At 30.9% G+C, this 22932-nt stretch overlaps 1 protein-coding gene across 1 annotated transcript in view; it reads left to right on the top strand.

The window, feature by feature from the left end:
• Nrx-1 (Neurexin 1) overlaps positions 1 to 22932 on the top strand; it is a 113889-nt gene that overhangs the window by 12695 nt on the left and 78262 nt on the right. The window contains exons 2-3 of the mRNA XM_090112399.1: positions 3359 to 3749; positions 5410 to 5543. Coding sequence (XP_089968525.1) covers positions 3420 to 3749; positions 5410 to 5543 — 464 coding nt within the window. The 5' untranslated portion in view covers positions 3359 to 3419. The remainder of the gene's footprint in view (positions 1 to 3358; positions 3750 to 5409; positions 5544 to 22932) is intronic.

Here is a 22932-nt window from a genome sequence, read left to right as displayed (position 1 = left end):
TTCGCTTATGAGGCGTGCAATAAATAAAATACTTAAATGCCCTAATAAAATTGCTAAATCGAATACCTATAAACAAATTAATTTATAAAATCAATTGCGTAGTACGTAGTACGATAAACAGTCATTATGGCATTATATTTAAGGAATCAAACGCCTATTGAAATTAGGTAGATTTGAGCTTGAGTCGATTCTAGGAATCATGAATTTCAATATTAATTCTAATTCAGGGTTAAAGGGTATTACGGACTCATTTCAAATAGTCCCTAAAGTAATGTAGGATACTTTAATATATATACGTACATATGTGTATCCCACTTTTATTAAAGTTAGTGTATAGTGAATAAAATGTGCTTTTGTATGTGAATAAATAAAATATAGGTACCTTATAAATTATGTTTATAACCTTTTATGATTACCCGCCTCGACCAAGTTTCGAACTAATGTATCAATTTTTATGTTTTACGATATTTCAAATCTAATTGAAAAAATAAATATTGTTGAGTTTTAATTTACTGTTATAATGTTTTATTTAACCTACTACTACCAACAGTTTAGGCAACAATAACATACCTTTGTACAAATTATTGTGTACTGTAGGAAACCAATTGAATTATTACCCACTGCTTTGTCAGTTGTTACATGTAAAGGTCATGAATAAATGAAACAATAATTCAACTAAGCTTCTAGTTGTATTGTTTCGTACACAAATAAGCCTCTATTTTCATTAGAATTAGAATTAATGTGCTTCGGAAAATCGATACACGTGACATCGAAAATACGTAGCTCCAAGTTGGTATAATTTGTATACATTTTCATTGAATCCTAATGTAATGAATATAAATTATACTGTTTTAAGTCATGTAGTACAACGATGTTTATATTCTCGAGAAAATTATTGTAGAAAATATCCTTAATCATTTACATGAGTTTTAACATAGTAAACATAAGCTGTAAAATAAATATCAACATATTAATCATTTTACATTTTAACAATAAAGGAACGTAATCTAGTTAAAACATCGTGAGAAAGTATCATGTTTCGAACATCTGCCTGCATATAGTCTGTTTGTGAATGTTATTTTTAATATCGCTCACGTTTTATCAAAAGTACCAAAATCTATTTGAAGTAAATATTGTATTCAAAGATTAAGTAATTTTCCCTTTAAACGTTATTTAATATAAAGACGTTGAGGAAAATCTTCGTACGACAATATTTGTACTGTACCGGAAAATTTAAGAGCACCTTTGCAAACGATTTACGCGAATTATATTTGGAAAAATAATGTTGTCAGGAATATTACGGAACAAAATAAATAAAAAGGATAAAGAGACAGAGATAACAGGGATAATACAATTTGACAACTTTTCAAAGATAAGCAATTTTAACTTTTAGTAATAACTCTATAGGCTCTACGTTAAGTCACTACTAGTACTACTTAAAACTAAAGTTACTCTTCTACTTAGCTTACCTTCATATTTGCACCAGACGCAAGAACCTCCAATCTTTTCTATCTATAACTCGAGTAATTAGAAGTTTTAACGAATGAAAGATCTGTTTTAATCACTTTTCCATTGTGGATTAATTAAAAGCATTTCAAAAAACTAGCGCACGAGTACTTGAAAAATGGACAAAATGGTTGAATCAAGGGAGACGGTGCCAAGTTCGCGCCAGAACTTTCCGGCAACTACCTTCGTTAGGCTAAGTGATTAACTATGAATGTGACTCAAACTGTGGCCTATTTCAACACGTTTTCTTTTAGCTATTAAATTATTACGACGTGTCGGGTTTGTGTTCTTGACTGAACATACAAAAAAGATGTGAATTAGAGCGGAGGGGAATTAATGTTGCCATGTGTGTACCTCCAACTGTTTGGCAAGAATAAGAATTTATTGTATTGTCCGAAAACATATAGGTTTATATTTGTATGCAGATTTTTGGTTTGTATGGAGGCAATAGAGCAGACGTCGAGTTACTTGATATAGTGATCTATGTCGGCTAAATCCACCAATACTAGGGGTTAAGTGAGCCTTTGAGAAAACTTTATACTCTTTTCGTGAAAGTGCCTTAATTGTAACTGTTTTGTTAATCTATAATTTATCTATTTAGTCTCACTCACTCTTCAGTTGTTAGAAATAAATATACATTTATTTCATTTAGTGCTCAATCTGGTCAACGTTTTGACATGCTTTTCTTATTAATCGCATACCATTACTTTTTGTTGGTTCTTATATTGACAGACGATATTTTTCAATTAACATTATGCACGGATTTTGAATAGTGGTTGGAAACTTTTACCTTTTACGTCTCAGTATCATCTCAATTGTAAAAAGTAAAAAACGTGAAAATTTTTAATAAAACAACCACTTTAAAATTTTCAGCGTCCTGATTTTTAATAACGGTAAAACAGTACCTCCATCTTTTAATATTTTGCTCAGAACAGCTATATTGAAGTAAAAACACTAGACTGAGATCTAGGAAGCGTTGTCTCGGCCTAGTTTGAGCCTCTTTTGTTACCTCGAGTGGCTTTTACCTGCAAAGCGTTTACTCCTTGCGAATTTTCTGAACATGGACCATGGCTATGTATCTTTGCTTCTGTGTTTTAGTCTTGAGTAGCTTTATTTTGAATGTTTTTTGTGTCTATTTGAATGATTACATCATTAGGTAGACTATAATGTAATGTATGTATTTACGTAGGTCGTTTCCTTATACCTACGTACATTATACGTGGGTACTATCACGTATCATCGTACATTCAATCAGTATCAAAATCTTCCCTTCTTACATTTATATGAATGCTTATTTTCCATGATAAATTTGTCTTAGAGTTGAAGTATAATTTTGAAATATGCCTACTATTATACTACAAATTCCTGCTATATACAGAATATGACTAATAAAAATGGCTTAAAATTGCCTTTTAAGCTGTTGGCAAATAAATTATCATGCAGTTTCACCGCTTGCTGATAGTGTCCCTGTCCCTGATAGCATATTTGACACGTTTTGCCGTAAATTTTCATGCATTAAATTTTCTCATTTTAACTGATAGATAAGCTAAAGGAAACACATCAAGACAGTTTGAGACCAGCTCTTAATATTATTATAACTTTACTTTTCATTCAAAATAATGTATGAAAAGTAATTCTATACGTTTACTTTTATGAAAAAAAAATTACAATTTTCTCGAAAAAGAATTTCTATCTATAAGACTAGTTAACTCACAGATTATACAAGTTTCAACAAAATACTATAAATAAATCTTCGCTCCTAACACAAGGGTAACAGCATAGAATATGTATTGTAACGCGGTAACAGTTCAATTTATCAATGGAAATGTTTATTTATGTTCTTTTGTTGCAGGCAATCAAGAAATGAGACGTAAACGGCCACACTCAACGGGCGCCGCGTGGTGATCATAGCCATGTCCGTGGACGTCACGAAGATGCGTTACCTCCTATTTTGCCTCCTCTCTCTGTCACTCCACATAAACTTTGCGTTCGTTCTCGACAAACAGAATCCATACTCACAGTTTAGGAAGTGGAACGCCGGCCTCAACGGCACATTGGAACTTGAGTTTAAAACGGACCAGCCGAACGGTCTACTTTTGTACACGGACGACGGTGGCACTTACGACTTTTTCGAGTTGAAGCTAGTGAATGGTGCGTTGCGATTGAGGTATAATTTGGGCGGTGGTGCACAGATTATCACGGTTGGCAGCAATTTGAATGATGGCCACTGGCACAAAGTTCAGGTTAGTGTGTGAAAATCTATGTAGTTAGTGAACTTAACAGTTTATTATCACTAGTTTTACCTACTTGTCTTCTAATGTAATGTATTTGTATTGTAATGTATTTTACATACCCAACATAACATACCTACCTAAATATCTTGTCATATGTAAAAAAAAAAAACATTAAAATTAAGTTTATTATAGTGTCCTATGCCTAGTTCTAGGTAGAATTTTTTGTTGTGTTAAATGTATTTAACTTACTAATCCATTCTTTTAAACCATTTAATTTTAAAGTTAATATAAAGTAAAAACATCGATCCTGTAGCAGGCTGCAGGATAGTCCTCTCAGTTAATGGCTCCAACCAATAAAGGGGAAGGCTTTTTTGCAAGACCGCAGTGACACACAGAATAATTCGGTCACGTCACAGTTTTTCCCTTTTTTAAACGTCTCATACGGATGTTCCGCGTCATCTATCAAGTTGTCCCTACATTAGAAGCAGTAGATATGAGTTACCGTTTCACCGAGTTTTTGGGAATATTGTTTCAAATACAAACCTTATTCATATAGTTTAAAAAACTATAAAAAGACGCGTAATATAATCAACTAAAAAAAAAATATCGAGGAATCTGATAATAAACTATTAGTTATGAAAAAGTGAGGGGCGCTTTAAAGTAGGTACCTACCGATAAACTCATGAAATTATTATATTGTAATCTTCGAAAATCGTGTAATGGAGGTTGCATACGATCATAAAAAGATTTAACAAGTGAATTACAAAAGAAAATTAATGGATTTGATGAATACTTACAATTCTATTGCTCCTTTTTACAGAATAACATGTTACATATGAAAACTCTTAAAGTACTTACAGCAAAAGTACCTTATAATTATGTAGTACTAAACTATGAATGTTTATTTTCTCATAACTTTCTTCCAAGACTTCATAACATGCTTCAACAACTTTTTTCAACTTTTTTGAATTTCACTAAGGAATTAGGAACGATTTAAAATATACAAGTTGTCTATGGTCAATGCTCTAAGTGGTTTTATTATCGTTCTGAAATATAAAGCTTGCGTAGTGTGATAAATAAATTATAATAATTTAAATACTCATAGTAATATTTCACAATAAATAAACTTATTATTTTAAGCAAAGTTCGTTTTTATAAATAAAAGTATCGCATTTTATAAGTATAAAAATTTTGATGACTGGCAACCACGACGCCACGAAGAAAAAAAAATGGAACATATTTAAAAAAAACATTTGACACTTGATGCAATTTGTGTTTTCGCGGTTACTTTAAGTTTTATTTTAATAAATTGTAAATACGTATATGAATAATTACTATCATATTAATAATTTTGAATTACTTTGTTTAAGGATAGTTGCTAATATACTTAAATACAGTTAATTTACGTAGTCGTTTTGTATCAATAACAATTCTTACCATTTAAAAAAGTGATCACTGACTGCTTGGTCGCTATATTTTTATTTAACTAAGCAATCAAAATATATGGTAATAATAATTTACCTATTTATTTTATTTAAGTGTCCGTTTGTACAAAATCAATTCTTCATAGTCATATAATTCACAAATTACTTAATTTCCTAATTCCTACTAATGAAGTTAACTTATTTTTTATATTGTAAAGTTGAGTTTAAGTGTGAGTTTGATACAGGTGGCCCGGCGTGACGAGCACACGTCCCTCTCAGTGGACGGCGTCACGCAAAGCAAAACGTCACGCGGCAAGGAATACGCTTTTGGAAAATTTACAACCAATTCTGATGTCTTCGTGGGCGGCATACCACCATCGTAAGTACATTACAATTACCTTTTTAATTTATTAACAATCTTAATATTTAAAATAAATAAAATTGGTTTAAATAGGCGGTATACGTTTTTATTAAAATGTGCAGAGGCACGCAGAGGTTTAGGTAACTGTGTAGAGATTTTGACCAGACATTAAACTCGTTCTAATATTCATATGGAGAGACAAATAAACAAACAAACATTCGAATTTATGACATTGATAGTGCTAGTAAGGATTATAATATCATGGTTTATGTTCGACGATGTGTGACATGTAGCAGCCCGCAGCTAGCCTGGTAGAAAGATTATGGCATAAGCCTCTCACCCTTATCAGTGGGAAGGAAAATCGTGGCTTTAACCGATTTTCCCGGATCATCTCAACTTTATTTCACGTCCACGAAAATGATTGTTTGAACGATATATTTAAGACATACGTATACTTACATTACGAAAAACATAAATTTAGCCATTCGAAATAAATAAACAAACATCCATTGAAGGAGTTATCTAAATATCAGCGTAAAACTGTAAAGTGTACCTAAACAACGTTTCATTACGTCACATTACAAGCACGATACAGATTAAAAATTTGCAACAGTTTAGGTACAATCTCGCGAGTTAAATTATAATCTAACGGTTTTTATCTACAACAACATAAACATTAAAATGTTACGATGTATAAAAGCCTATCTTATCTGTGTAGGACAATCAGGTACTATAAAGTTTATATATTGGCATAAATGGTACGCAAAACCTATCAAAGGTTAGGCTTTGACCTAGGGCATTAATTAGGACACTAAGATACACGAGCACTCAGCGGTAATGTAATGAAAGGGACGAACACACAAACTTCGAGGTCGGTCATTAATTACAAGTGCTTTAGTATGGAATGATCGGTTTTAGATGATATAAGAAATTTTCTTAAGCCTTGAGACTAGGCTTCTTTATGCAAATACATTTTTTTCAGAGTCGATTTTTACGACATAATTTAGGTAATTATCTTATAAAAGTATCCCAAATTTTAATAAATAATTTATAGCCGATTCAAGGTTCTTAATTCATAGCCTTATATTATATTCTAGTGTGGTAATCCGAAGCTACGAAATTATCGGAATTTCAATGCGTATATCGTAATCATACGCCTATTTACACGGCTCTAACAAACAACAGCATAGTGTAATACATTGTAAATTGTAATTAAACAGTAATTTGTATAGCTTCATCGACCGATCGGATTCCTCTGCGAAGACTTACAAGTCGTATAAGATACTTCTCTTCGCTAATAAAGTGTCGATACACTCTGGTCGGGCTTGCTAATTGCAGTCGAGAATCTTCGAGAAACGTCATTCTTGTACGCTTTTCTCTATTTATGACTGCAATTTTACTGAATTCTTCCATAAAGATATGATCTTTAGGAAATTTTGTGTAAGATTTCTGAACATTATGTCGATGAAATAATGACAATTAGACTCTGTAGACTACAAAGAAAATAAGTATCTACAAATTATAATATTATTATCCCGGGTAAATATAATCAAAATATGTAAGCTCTGTGGAAAAACTCAATTAGCCTTGGTTGGTCTGTTAGAACCTAAAAAATATATTAACCTATTTAATATAATATTATCTATATTGCCGTAACACTGGGTGTTATAACAATATGAAAATTCGTGGAAAAACACAATCTAATCAATTTGGGAGAACCACGGGAGAACGAACTTGCAAGGTCATTCAGCTTGTATATTTTTCGTAAAAGTCGAAGAAAGATGTCTAATTAAATTAACACATAGGCTCGTTGGCAATTAGGCCTTTGTTGGCTTAGTGCTAATTGGTGCCGAATAACAATAATGTAATCAGACGTCTGAATCCACGTTGCGTGATTTATGCCGGATAAGACTGGGTTTTTGTTTGTAGACATAGCGGTAATTGGAGCTTGTGGGATCAGCGATTAATAATGTTTCTACATAACTGTTTGTAGGCACAGTTAATATATAATACTGTGTTACTGTGGTGGTACTGTCAGTATTATATTATCTGTGGTAGTATACAATATTATTTAACTAACTTTCACTTTCATTAATTAATTACAAACTATATTATAGATCATCACATAACTTACTAACATATAAAATACGTGTAACTGGCGTATTTTTTTTCAACTTTCAACACTACATATTTAAAAGACTACATTTTCATTTCACGTTATCATGCGAAATCTGTTTCCCATAAAATTAATCTCCATAAGAATCCTTCCAATTCGGTTCGTAAGCTGTTTTCAATATGACGTGTTCGTGTATTTAAAAAAACTTATTAAACGATTCAAAGCGATATTATCTCTATTGCACTAACAAAAAATTAACAACGAATATAAAATATAATTCCGGTGAAACTACAGCGTATAACCCAATTTTAGTTTGTCTGCAAACTGAATGCCGACGCTTCCGCCATCACTGTGAACGCATTTCATACAACATGAAAACATGCCAAACGAAAATTGACCCTGTTTCTTTAGTTCAAGGTCCTATTTCACTTGTACCGACATCTCATTTCCATTTAGATGAAGAGATACGTAGAGGCATTTTATTTAATTGAAGTGTCGGGAAATACTAAGCTGTATAGCAAAATACATATGCATTGGAAGCAAATATAATGTTCAAGTAATTAAGATAATAAACTAGATCTTATATATAAAATTCTCGTGTCACAATGTTAGTCTGCATACTCCTCCGAAACGGGTGGACCGATTCTCATGAAATTTTCTGTGCATATCGGGTAAGTCTGAGAATCGGCCAACATCTATTTTGCTATGTACCACGGGCGAAGCCGGGGCGGACCGCTAGTTTTATATAAAAGTACGTTCTGTGCAACTTCTACTACTGTAATATTAATGTTAGTACAATTTATTATTTTTTGACCAACTAAAATTTGAATGCACTCTGGATTTTTCAATATTTTATTTATGTTTTTCTCCTATTTTGTGATCTTGGTAAAATTTTCGACGAAAATAAACTTCTTGTTGTATGGGACACTATATTTTAGACTATTGTAAATTAAAGTTATCTATCTAAAGTTATCTTGCCTCTAGAAAGTTCGGTTAGTTAAATTCGATAATATTATAACTATTCTATATTCTAACGAAATTTCTCCTTCCGCCCACTGTCCGAAAAGTTTTCTATTACGCAATTATTTTAATTTTACAAAATTTCTACAACTTACACTTGTATAAAAGGTACAAGAGTTGTATAAAAGGTACAAGATAGATGAGCATTTAAAGTAGCGTATAGTGTTTTTATCCTTAATGGATTCCAGTCCCCAAGGATTTTCAAGGGCTTTTACTAACCCCGTCCAATAGTATTATATCCTTCCTTTTGGGAAGTTGTGTAATCCTCAAAAGTAAATAAACTTATGGGTAATATTAAAGCTACATATTACAGCCAAAGTGTAGTATCTATATACAGTAACATTGTCATATATTTCGAGTAACATGTCAATATTGCCATATTTCGACCAACGGGTAAGCATTGTCCGGCATTTCAGTCCACGTCTTATTTGCATACGTGTATGGATGTACATACAATTTCGTATATATTTTCTGAGTGTAATATTCTGTGCCTCCAGTGAATAAGGGAATAACTCAAAAACAGCACTTTTCAGGAGAGACAAAAAACTATATATCAATACTAAATCTTTATTAATTCAAAATTTTAAGCTTGCATGTGTAAGATATGATGTTAGACTATATTTTTACATATGAACACATATTGTAACAACCCCATAAATATACTTTTTTCGTGTTATTTTGTAGTTGTGGCCTTATGAACGAGTACTTCATGGAATAACTCAATGTATTCACATAATTTTTTTTTTACTCTTTGCAATATAACGACTTATGCCCTTATGCACTATGTTCATAATCGCACAACACGACTTATATTATTGCCAGTTTTGGTTTTATAGAAATGATGTGACTTATTATGCTTGAAATTTGTGTACTTTATGACTCAATTGAGGCATTTTAGTGGAAAAACTATGCACGTAGCTTGAAAAACGAATGAAATCAACGGGTTTTCTTATCGTTATTAGATAATAAAAACAAAACAACATTTAGGTATTTATGCATTTAACCCTAGAAGTCCAATCTACGTAAATTTAACGTATGAACTCTTCTATATTTACCATCGAATCGCTGCAAAATCAAGAACCAACTTATTAGCCGTCGAGACCTAGCAGTACATAGTTGGCTCATCCAGGTAAATTCCGCCATTTGGTTGTAAAGAGGATGTTGTGCGTCATTTTGACGTATAATTGGGCTTTTCGTAACTTTTAAGATTGTTTCAAATTTTTATTTTGTGATTTATTTGAATAATTTTTTTCCAAGTCACGTTTCACATGATATCTATAGTATTATACTATAGATTGAGTATAAAATGGGATCCAGACAACTTTTATACTAGGACGAAAAACCTTCAATTTTAGTAAATGACGATTATTGTCCTCCGCTGGATTTGGACTTCAAGCAAGGGGATTGGGTGGCTGAAGATGTTATCCGGAGTAAAACCGAATATGTTATGGGGTTTTGTTACCCATGTATAATGAAAGTCGTAGATTGTAAAATAAACGTTTAATCGATCTTTCAATAATACAGTACTATGTTGTTAATGCTATACAATGTTTCACCAGTCAACCACAATGAGTCTAGTCTGTACAGGTTAGCAGGAGACAATCATTGAGTATTGGTATTAAATACGTATCAACTGCGTATTGCGTTTTGCGTATTAACTATTGTCCTAGTGAAAATTAATCGTCGAATCAATTTAAAATTCGATCAAGTGCGTTCCGTTTCGTAAAATATAGATAATAAAAGTGGCAACGCCACAATGTCATGGTGGTATACATTGAGGATACAAGCACTATAAATAGAGAAGAGAAGCCTGAAAACCATATTCCTGTATGTTCAGTTAATACAGGAAAAGTTATAGGTGGTCAGTGGCGATTTTTTACGGCATGATATAGAATTTTAACAATGTCTATATCATATAATATCAAAATAATGTAGATATATAAAGAAAATACAATGAGCAAATACGACTTGTGGCATGCACTTTGAAGAGACTCTACGAGACAATAGCCCAATTTTTTCAAAATATGTGGTACCAGAGTATCCATAAAATGTTTACGAAAATGCAGGACCAAAGAAGTATCGATATTGCGGATTTTTTTCCTATAAAAAAGGCAAATTACCAAAGCACAGTGGCTAAAACGCTATATGCGGAGAAAACAATATTCATAATTGTCAAGACTGGTTATAAATATTTTTTTTATGCGACTATTATAGACTATAATATTATTGTCTTGATTATTGTAGTTAGATATTTTTTAAAAAAAAAGATTAAAAACGAGTTATTTTTTAAAAACTTACCCAATTATACTATAAGAAGAAAATATAAGTTTAACATTTTTGTTGGCTTTTTTTAGATGATTCAATTATCGTTCTGTATTTATATAAACAAAGAGTATATTATCATTAAATGCACTTAATGTGTTAACTGTATTTTTAATATCTATTGCAAAAAATAGTTAATTTCCATAGAAATATATTAGTATCCCAAGTTAACTGATAAATACCTTTTTTAAAAAATATAAAGATTTGTTGTTGGAGATTTATTGAAAAAAAACGATTTAAAAATAATAAGGAATAGTTATAGTGTGTTGTTTCCATGCAGTATTCAATTAATAGCCCAATAGCAACACGGCATTAATGCCAAACTGTCTCATGTCGTCACTTGAACCAATGACACTAAAAGAGTTGAGCTCCGTCACGCTGGAACCCGCTTTAAAAAAAACCTTACTTTTTTTCAGCCTATTTTACCTACAAACGATGCTAATAAATGTAGTATAGGTCAATTTTTTGTAGTCTTATTAGTTACTTAGAAAACATCATTGATATCGTTCGAAGTAAAAAATATAAATAATAGCGTGTTGATTAGTTTTGGAATGGGTTCCAAATTGATTGTAGTTTATTGTAGTGGCAAGAAAATTCTTTATTTGCGTTGTTTTATCTCAAATTATTGCAAGAAGGTCACAATAACAAGATTTTAAAAAATAAATAACACTTGTTCAAAAACTACAAACGATGCCAATAAATGTAGTATAGGTCAATTTTTTGTAGTCTTATTAGTTACTTAGAAAACATCATTGATATCGTTCGAAGTAAAAAATATAAATAATAGCGTGTTGATTAGTTTTGGAATGGGTTCCAAATTGATTGTAGTTTATTGTAGTGGCAAGAAAATTCTTTATTTGCGTTGTTTTATCTCAAATTATTGCAAGAAGGTCACAATAACAAGATTTTAAAAAATAAATAACACTTGTTCAAAAACTACAAACGATGCCAATAAATGTAGTATAGGTCAATTTTTTGTAGTCTTATTAGTTACTTAGAAAACATCATTGATATCGTTCGAAGTAAAAAATATAAATAATAGCGTGTTGATTAGTTTTGGAATGGGTTCCAAATTGATTGTAGTTTATTGTAGTGGCAAGAAAATTCTTTATTTGCGTTGTTTTATCTCAAATTATTGCAAGAAGGTCACAATAACAAGATTTTAAAAAATAAATAACACTTGTTCAAAAACTACAAACGATGCCAATAAATGTAGTATAGGTCAATTTTTTGTAGTCTTATTAGTTACTTAGAAAACATCATTGATATCGTTCGAAGTAAAAAATATAAATAATAGCGTGTTGATTAGTTTTGGAATGGGTTCCAAATTGATTGTAGTTTATTGTAGTGGCAAGAAAATTCTTTATTTGCGTTGTTTTATCTCAAATTATTGCAAGAAGGTCACAATAACAAGATTTTAAAAAATAAATAACACTTGTTCAAAAACTACAAATGATGCCAATAAATGTAGTATAGGTCATTTTTTTGTAGTCTTATTAGTTACTTAGAAAACATCATTGATATCGTTCGAAGTAAAAAATATAAATAATAGCGTGTTGATTAGTTTTGGAATGGGTTCCAAATTGATTGTAGTTTATTGTAGTGGCAAGAAAATTCTTTATTTGCGTTGTTTTATCTCAAATTATTGGAAGAAGGTCACAATAACAAGATTTTAAAAAATAAATAACACTTGTTCAAAAACTACAAACGATTTTATTATTAGTTGAAATTATAAAAAAATAACAAATAGTAGTACTAAGTTATATCACATATCACTCTTGTAATTGCATATAAATATTTATGATTATTTTATTACATAAAATAGCATATGTATTGTTTTTTTCTTCATTAAATCTTTTTTAGACACTACTTTTTTCTTAGAGCTGCTGGAGATTCCGTCATGAAGTTCCCATTTATTGTTGCTTCTACGTAAGTAAGGTCGATAATGACCAGTCTCATTGATATATATATGCTCTATGGCACCAACTAAAATGTACGTATTATTTAACACTTCTAGCTCAGCAGGGATTTGTAATAACGAAGTGCCAGAATTCGGATCCCTTTTGAGACTATTTTGATTGACCATACTTGTGAAGAAAACTTCAATATCAATCCATAGATGATTACCGGGTTGAAAGCTAAGATCATTTCTAATGTTACAAGTACTTACTACTACAACAAATTGACCTATACTACATTCATCAGCATCGTTTGTAGATAAAAATAAATAAAAAAGAAATATTTTTTTTGCTCTTGTGTGTGAAGTTATTTTAGAGGATAAATTATTTTACCAGTACTACAATAAACGATAAATGACAATATTAATTCCAATTTTTTATATTGCACTATTTTGAGTTTTTTTTTCGTTTCGGATGGAATTTATCCATTATTTCATTTTAATTACTTTTGTCGTCTCAGCAGTTTCGGATTATTAAGTGACTTTGTAACATTGAACAGCAAACTATTACGAAACTCCCACACGCATACACAAACACGCACGTGTGCGAAGATGTATGTATGAGCATGAATATTTTTTTTCTAAAACTACAAACGACACGAAATCCAAGGCTCATAATTGTTTTGAATATATTAACTTATTGAACACTAAATTTTTTGTTTTTTATTGCTTACAGGGGTTCAGCAGCCACTACAAACATATGAGTTTAGCTACAATCAACTACATTGTTTGTAGTTTTTGAACAAGTGTTATTTATTTTTTAAAATCTCGTTATTGTGACCTTCTTGCAATAATTTGAGATGAAACAACGCAAATAAAAATTTTTCTTGCCACTACAATAAACTACAATCAATTTGGTACCCATTCCAAAACTAATCAACACGCTATTATTTATATTTTTTACTTCGAACGATATCAATGATGTTTTCTAAGTAACTAATAAGACTACAAAAAATTGACCTATACTACATTTATTGGCATCGTTTGTAGTTTTTGAACAAGTGTTATTTATTTTTTAAAATCTTGTTATTGTGACCTTCTTGCAATAATTTGAGATAAAACAACGCAAATAAAGAATTTTCTTGCCACTACAATAAACTACAATCAATTTGGAACCCATTCCAAAACTAATCAACACGCTATTATTTATATTTTTTACTTCGAACGATATCAATGATGTTTTCTAAGTAACTAATAAGACTACAAAAAAATGACCTATACTACATTTATTGGCATCGTTTGTAGTTTTTGAACAAGTGTTATTTATTTTTTAAAATCTTGTTATAATTGTGACCTTCTTGCAATAATTTGAGATAAAACAACGCAAATAAAGAATTTTCTTGCCACTACAATAAACTACAATCAATTTGGAACCCATTCCAAAACTAATCAACACGCTATTATTTATATTTTTTACTTCGAACGATATCAATGATGTTTTCTAAGTAACTAATAAGACTACAAAAAATTGACCTATACTACATTTATTGGCATCGTTTGTAGTTTTTGAACAAGTGTTATTTATTTTTTAAAATCTTGTTATTGTGACCTTCTTGCAATAATTTGAGATAAAACAACGCAAATAAAGAATTTTCTTGCCACTACAATAAACTACAATCAATTTGGAACCCATTCCAAAACTAATCAACACGCTATTATTTATATTTTTTACTTCGAACGATATCAATGATGTTTTCTAAGTAACTAATAAGACTACAAAAAAATGACCTATACTACATTTATTGGCATCGTTTGTAGTTTTTGAACAAGTGTTATTTATTTTTTAAAATCTTGTTATTGTGACCTTCTTGCAATAATTTGAGATAAAACAACGCAAATAAAGAATTTTCTTGCCACTACAATAAACTACAATCAATTTGGAACCCATTCCAAAACTAATCAACACGCTATTATTTATATTTTTTACTTCGAACGATATCAATGATGTTTTCTAAGTAACTAATAAGACTACAAAAAAATGACCTATACTACATTTATTGGCATCGTTTGTAGTTTTTGAACAAGTGTTATTTATTTTTTAAAATCTTGTTATTGTGACCTTCTTGCAATAATTTGAGATAAAACAACGCAAATAAAGAATTTTCTTGCCACTACAATAAACTACAATCAATTTGGAACCCATTCCAAAACTAATCAACACGCTATTATTTATATTTTTTACTTCGAACGATATCAATGATGTTTTCTAAGTAACTAATAAGACTACAAAAAATTGACCTATACTACATTTATTAGCATCGTTTGTAGGTAAAATAGGCTGAAAAAAAGTAAGGTTTTTTTTAAAGCGGGTTCCAGCGTGACGGAGCTAAAGAGTTGTTCCTTTATGCTCATGTTAGAAAAATGACACAAATGCGTTTATACTAAAATAGTGTTAGGACTGATGGAACAAAATGAATTAAGTCTTTATTCAAAAAGTATAACTACACATACGTCTTTGTGTTCGTGGGTACTTTTGACTCGAGACGAATAGTTCCTTTGTGATTGCCTAAAATGATGGATAAGGTAACTTATACCGTTAATCACACCCTACTTATACCGTTTGGGTCATTCGAAAAAATGGGTTAGGACGCAGCTAGAGATATGACCTTTTGATATGTTGTGTATTTTGACGAGCTGAATCCAATGGTGCAATAAAAACCAAAGGGAATAACTCGTCTTACTCCCTTATTCACTGGAGGCACAGATATATTAAGGACATTATTTTAATAATGCTTTTTGAACAAAAATACGTTATTATTTCAAGTTAAATAGTCCTTTTTTATTATTTGCGATATTTTTTTGATAGTTGTTTAATAAATATGGTTGAGAAAAAAGCTAATCACTACTACTTCCTGCAAATAAATATAACAAATGATCAAGATTGGCCAACGATAAGGAGTAATTTGAAGACATTAGGTCGGGAAGAAGATCGTTAAGGTGGTAATTACCCGTATTTCAGTGAGACAGAAACAGAAGGCGGATTTAATCGGATGACTTCTTGATACAATTACGAGAATTTAAATATACTTTTGTAAAAAATAAAATAAATGAGGGAGAAGAAATGATAAGCTCACTTAGGTAATTGTAACAACCCACATCGCATTCATTAATTTGAATTTAGTCGAATTCAGTTCACATAAATTTAGTCCCGCAATTAAATCTCATCTACCCTCATTTAGTTAGACATTACTTTCTCATTGTTTTATAAACTTACACTCATCCTACACAAAAGCAATGACATTAATTATATCTATGGATCTATAAGTAGAGACTATTAGCCATTGTTAAAACTAGGAGCAAAAATGAGTTATTTTTCCCAATGGGCCTGAATAATGTAAGCCGTCCCTGAGGTAGGACTACATGTATCACCTGTCAAGTTAACCGTTAGACGGACGTTTTATCACTGACCGAAATATATTTGTTTTTGTTCGCGTGCCCTTGAGTATGGCTGGTTGTTTCTTCAGTGAAACTCAATGCGGTATTGTTTAAAAAATAGTGGAGAGTGTGACTGAAGAATTCGGAGCTAAAGGAAATAAAATTAACACGGGATTATTATTAAAATTTTAAATTTTGTCTGAGTTTTAGTTTGAAACAGAGCTATACATTAATCTTGATGATCGTAATAAGTATCGGTGGCTTAATTTAAGAGCTCTATATGCAATGTAATTTTGGTCTTAAATAATTTAAGGATTCTATACGTGGGAGGCGACATATTGCCTATCTAATATCTACGATAGGGCCTTTACTTGGATTCTAATACTAATCCTTCGCAAAATGTCACGTATCCCAAGAGATAGGTCGGGATAAACTTAGTATAACCCACATATGTCCAATTATTTTGGCACAATTCCTAACTGGTGCTTAAATTCTGTACGTGTATTGATACGAAAGATTATATCAGTAATGCCAGATATATATTTATTTTGCCTATATAACTACATTGAAAATCTAGATGAATTTATATTCATCTAGATCAACTTTATAGTTGAGCAAAGATTTTAGCAACAAAATGTGCATTTTTCTGTAAAATTCCATTCATAAAACTTTATTTAAATCTGTTCTCGTATTTAAAACGTGATGGACAGATATCTACTTAGAGATACTTTCGCATTCTTAATTTTAAGTTTTTAGCTAACATCTTCTGTTACTTTTAAAGCTTAGAATCACATTTAATAGCGCTACGCACTTAGTTTTGTTATGAATTTGATTATCATACTAGACTTTATAAACCAAACTATCAACTTCTTAAGTTCATTGAAGATGACTTTGTATAGAAATTTAGCGAACTTCTATAAATATCTCTATGAACATGTATATAGAAATAATTGCCTTTTAAAGCTTATGAAAAACGTGTATAAAGTGTTGTATTCAGAGCTAACGATTGCACAATGCACCTCATAACATTTTATTATATTATTATGTCGTACTTTCGTTTCTTAATTTTGTTAAGTAGTCAAATTTCATTTGATATTGATTGCTTTATACTTTTGAGCTGTGCTTTGGGTCACATTCTAAATCCAGCGCATTACGATTGTTTTGTCCAGCAAGATAATCAAACTTTCCTCAACCTTTTTGTTTTTTCTTACAAACAAACTCACAGCTTCATTAACCAAATCCATAATTTGTTCCTCTGTCATGTTAAATAGCTTTTTCCAATCTCGTCGATGGCCGTGCTAACGATGGCCTTGCCATTCGGATCACGTCCTGATCGGTATTCAGGGGACAGGTGTGTTGCCCTCTTTGGGACGTATTAGCCAAGTAGCTAGAGTATTAAATTGGTATAGTAAGACGATACTTAAAGTTCTTTGCTCTATTGTTGGGTGTTTTTGTTATGTTGGAATGGCCTGTAATAATGTTAGTGTTGTAAGAATTTTGATTTAGAGAAAAAAAAACGAAATCTAAAGTGAATAGAAAAATAATGAATTAATGTACAAATATAAATTGAGTTAGAAAAGTGAAAGATACAGTATTCAATATTTTTATTTGATTTTATATAAGATGTTATAATATTGAGGTTTCAAAATACGATGTCTAACTTCTAGCCCGTAGCGCCGTAGCACTTAACTACGCTTTGTAGACATATACAAGAATATAGCGTGTCTTGATTATGTCTACTACAGTATTCATACAGCCGTACAAATAAACGAGTTATAACATTTTATGCAAAGAATAAACTAAGAATAAGTAAAAATCATACAAATAAACACGAAATAAATGTAACCTAGTATAACTTCGTAATAAGTATTCATACTAATGCTATTCCGTCCTTATTACGGCTACCACCCTAGTATAAGTCTGACATAACCGAGTTAGAACATATCTTTTAGTACATTGTGCTGTGTTTTACAAGTTTTAGAAGCAATTTTCAATCTAAATTTGAGATAATAGCAATGAGAGTAATACGAGAAGTAGAAAAAGTTGAGCAAACTTAATAATTTCATTACGTACCTATTGAAATGGAAAATTTTGTATGAAATGTCAAAATATACGAAATTATGAAAAACTTTTGATATTTATAATGATTTATTTATTTACAACATGCGCCAAACCATACATACATAAAACTTATTTCTAAACTTATCACAATAATATACACTTTCGTTGAAAATATAAATCTTCTAAGCTTGGAGTTGTATGTTTTGAGTAGGTACCAGTTATTTGGCAACTCTCTATCTCAAGGTGGGTTTATCTTCTGTTCTCCAGATATTGGATAGCGTTATCTATCATTTGCTTGCATATTTAATGATATATTTAAATTATTTCCAATAAATATATTTTAAAAAATAAATAAACAGAACATCGTATGATGAAACTTCACAACAAATTCGACGTTGTCAAACGAGCGTCAGCAAAATGACAGCACCAAGGCTTAACCGTAGACAATTTCAATGTTTTTCATAATTTTGTGAATGAATTGCGACGTTGCCGCTTTGAGCCTATTGCATAGCGTGAGCATAGTTACATCGACGTTATTCCAAATTTATTTGTAAGAAATTATGACATCCTTATTCTTTATTTATTCTTATCATATCTATGCATTGCATAAGGTTTGAATAAGCAAGTTTTTATTTGTACGGCTGATAATGTATTAAGTGCTGAGGGTTGTTTTAAGAATATTATCTATGTGTCTGAGGTATATAATTTTTTTTATTTTCTCTTTTATAAGTTGTAAAGTTTGTATGGAGTTTTGTCGCGTTGAGAGGGATACAAAATTTTATCATTTTGTTAACATATGATAGTTAATCCCATATTATTATGGAAACGCTGAAAAAACGGATAGAAAAGTATATAGTACACAATGGGTGGGCGACATTGTTATTCAGGCTTACTATTCAATGGAATAATATCTAGAACGACATTGTTTTACGACGTAAAATAATAATCTATACTAAAAATTAATAGGTCAATTTTATGTACATTATCAAGTTGTAATCATTTAAATGCTATGTCGTATGTACTAGCTACTTTTATGGCTCAGGAAATTTTATTTTCGGAATATTACGATTCAATAAAAACTGTTATAAAGTGGATGTAACCTACATTCGCAAAGTTTCCAGAACTTCGTTAATAGTTTCAGTGTTTCTTTCGAAGACAATCACATGTATCGATCTTTGCTCTTTGGCCCACATTTCTTTGGAGTTAATCGGAACGTATAAGATTTTAGCAAAGGAATCTTTTGGGCTAGCCAATTATCTGAATAAGAGGGAATTTCATCTTTAAAGGGATTCGAACTATAATGAGTGCAAAAATCTTTTGTTTGGTTAATAAAATCAAAATTAAATTGTTTTAAAACAGTAACAAATATAGAGAACCATTTATCATAACTTGATGGCACGTTTGACTTTGTACTATAATTAAAATAATCGCAGCAGATATAACATTTCCTAAAACTTTGCTAGCATCAGACCGTCAAATGAAAATCGGATGATAGATCGAACTAATCCCCTAATTCCTTTTTGTCTATCCGAAGCTCTAAGCTTTATCTTACAATAACAAAGTCCAGACTTGCAGCGTTCAATAGCAGTCTAGAAACTACATTATACTTAGACCATACCGTTTTCGGATAACCTAAATACTTATTTCTAAACGCGAGCTCTATATCGAAATATAAAGCGCACCGAGCTGCCTTGAGCTGTTTTCCGACGTTGAATACTCGCTAATGATGCTAGACTTTACTATAAAAACTTTACAAATAATGGAGTTTAGTATCGTAGGAGTGCAAGAGGAATGTTGTGTGGCTGGAATCCAATGAATGAGGTTAGATGGAATTCTAGAACGCGGTTTTGGCGCGCATTTTGAATGTTGTGTGCACGGATTTTACGAATGCCAGAAAACGCATGTGTTTACAGCCAGTGTTTTGTATTATTTGATATGTGTAATCATAGAAATCTAAATAACAAGACACTAGAAGTCGTAAGCGTGCGTGACCTTGTCGCCACTCAGGTGATTTGCACATCACCAGTGCATTCGTCACTGTTCAGTTGCTCTGGAGACCTATGAGTGTATACATGGTGTGTTTCAGCAATTCCCATTGCGGAAATTCTTCCACAAGTTGTAATTATACTTATAAAGGAATAATATTTCATCGGAAAATATTTTTTTTTAGAAATAATGCCGTTTTTCCTTAAAATTATAGAATATTTACAAGTATTACGAGTGTCACCATAGTAATCGAAATAACAATGAATGACACAGTCGACCATTCTTATTATCACGTTTATTCGTATTGGAGCAAAAAGTCTCATATACTTAGGGATGTTATTCTAAAATAAACCGTAAATTCGTGCGTTAGGATACATATTCAAAAGCTTAATTTAATAGATAAGTTAGTTTTCACTAAAATCAAGCTGTCCAATAAAAGGCATAGTTTACTTGTGTGTACTGGGGCCTTAGGCAAAGTAACAATTGAAAAACGATAACGAAGTTAGAAAAGGCAAAAATGTATGGGATTGACATACGCCGCGTTAGATCACGTGGTCTATCTAATGTCAATCCCATACATTTTTGCCTTTTCTAACTTCGTTATCGTTTTTCAATTGTTACTTTGTCTAAGGCCCCTATTTAGCTTTCGGTTTGAATGTGTTGATTTTGGCGACAGCGGTTTTCATACGAATTATGACATTATAGCACTTCTATGTGTCTTGTTATTTAGATTTCTATGTGTGTAATGCATTATTATTTTTTTTTATAGGAACACATAATTTTTCTTTAAAAATTATTGTTCGTTTGATATAAAATTCATAAAAAACAATACAACGTCGTAATTAATGTTTGTGTTATCTTTCCAATAACAATTGTGTCTATACAATTTCATTACAATTACTATAAAGTTATAATATTATATTCTTTTACCCGTACCTTCTATGAATAAATACATACATTAATATCACCACAAAACAAAGAGGTATAAGGTCACAAGCCGCTGACTATGGTGAACTAATAAAAACTTTATGCAGCAAACATTTCCCCGAGAGACATCTGCCTCAAACGGCTAACATAATAAAGCTTTTGTACATACGATGTTAAATTCGTATACTATCATTGCGATTTTTGTTCGCGACAGTTTGTTTTTCGTGTATTGTGTTCGCGCAATGGATTGCGAGACAATGAAATGAGTCGCTCGATAGATTTTGTGGTGCACTTGATAAGCGGTGAAGTCAATGGTATTGGCATAGATAACATATACCAGGTATTGGTAAAATGTTGAAGTTGTTCACATAGTTTCAGATAAGATTTTAGTGAATGTGGTATAGAAATATTGCAGAATTTTACAGGTTCGTATAATTTTTAATTATCAACACGATCGTTTGTCTTTACTTAACGCACATAATGTTTTGAGAATATTAAGTTTCCAATGTTTATGTTTGTCGATAGTCATTATTAGTATTTGTTTTGTTTCACTGTTTCACTGTTGTGTTAATTCTTGCCTACACCTTTACAGTAAGTTTTTATTTTGATTACATAAATAAAAAACATATATCTCTTTTCATCAAATAAATTCAGTGTTTATTACAGCTAGTTCAATTACACAACGCATCTTGCATTTCAAATTCAAATCAAATCATAGCTTTGTCCAAAACTAATTTTACACTGGCTTGTCCTGTTATTGCTTTTATAATTTCATTGCATATTTTCACACAGGTTTAAAGTTTGCAGCATAGAGTTTAATTGTAAATTCTGTGCAGTATAATGTTGTGTAGTTTTGCTAACACGTTTCAGATTTAAATGAAAATGTTAGGAGGAATTAATGGAGCGAAAACTTGGGAAGTTTTTGTTTTTGTTATAGAATTTAAATTTACATTAACAAAAGAATGATTGTTCCTTATTTTCAAAGTCTTTCACTTTCATTTAAAGTATGTTAGAAAATATAATATTGTTGATGTCTGCTGAAAGTTGGCCAAACTCGGTTCAACAACTTTGGCATCTCCAAAGAGACGGGACAGTTTCAGTTTTATTAATTTTTATATGCATTTCTTCAATTCTTCTTATATATACCATCATATTATTTCAATTTCTTTGTATAAAAAAGAGACTTCAAGTTTACTCATTTAATTGAAATAAATTTAGTCAACGATAGAGTCAAGGGAAAGTGAATTGTGTTGCCCGTATTGATTTGTCTGGCTTTAGTTTCAATGTGATCGTGCTTTTGTCTTTTCTTTTGTAAAGGGTTTTATTGGGTCATTCACTTGGCACAAAGGGTTATGGTGAAACTGAAAATTGATTTATAGTGCTACGTTTTTACAGATACTAAAACAGTGTTAGACCAAGTGTTAGACAAATTCAAAAGTCAATATCATGACGTTTATTAAAAACTATATTGTTTAATGTAGCATAACTTATTTATTTAGTTTATTTAATAATGTATTTTTAAATGAATGATACAATATGACCCATAATAAGAGATAAGAAATAAAATTTAGTACTTCTTAAAAACGTCGTTCTCTTATTAAAATAAATTCACATATTCCAAAGTACAGCTTACGTAAAAATAG

The sequence above is a fragment of the Colias eurytheme genome, chromosome 18 (genome assembly GCF_061535395.1).
Source record: "Colias eurytheme isolate Ceu_HAF_F1 chromosome 18, ilColEury1 Martin Lab GWU primary, whole genome shotgun sequence".
NCBI lineage: Eukaryota > Metazoa > Arthropoda > Insecta > Lepidoptera > Pieridae > Colias > Colias eurytheme.
The sequence above is the reverse complement of the archived record's forward strand: the minus strand, read 5'-3'. Positions and strand labels throughout refer to the sequence as shown.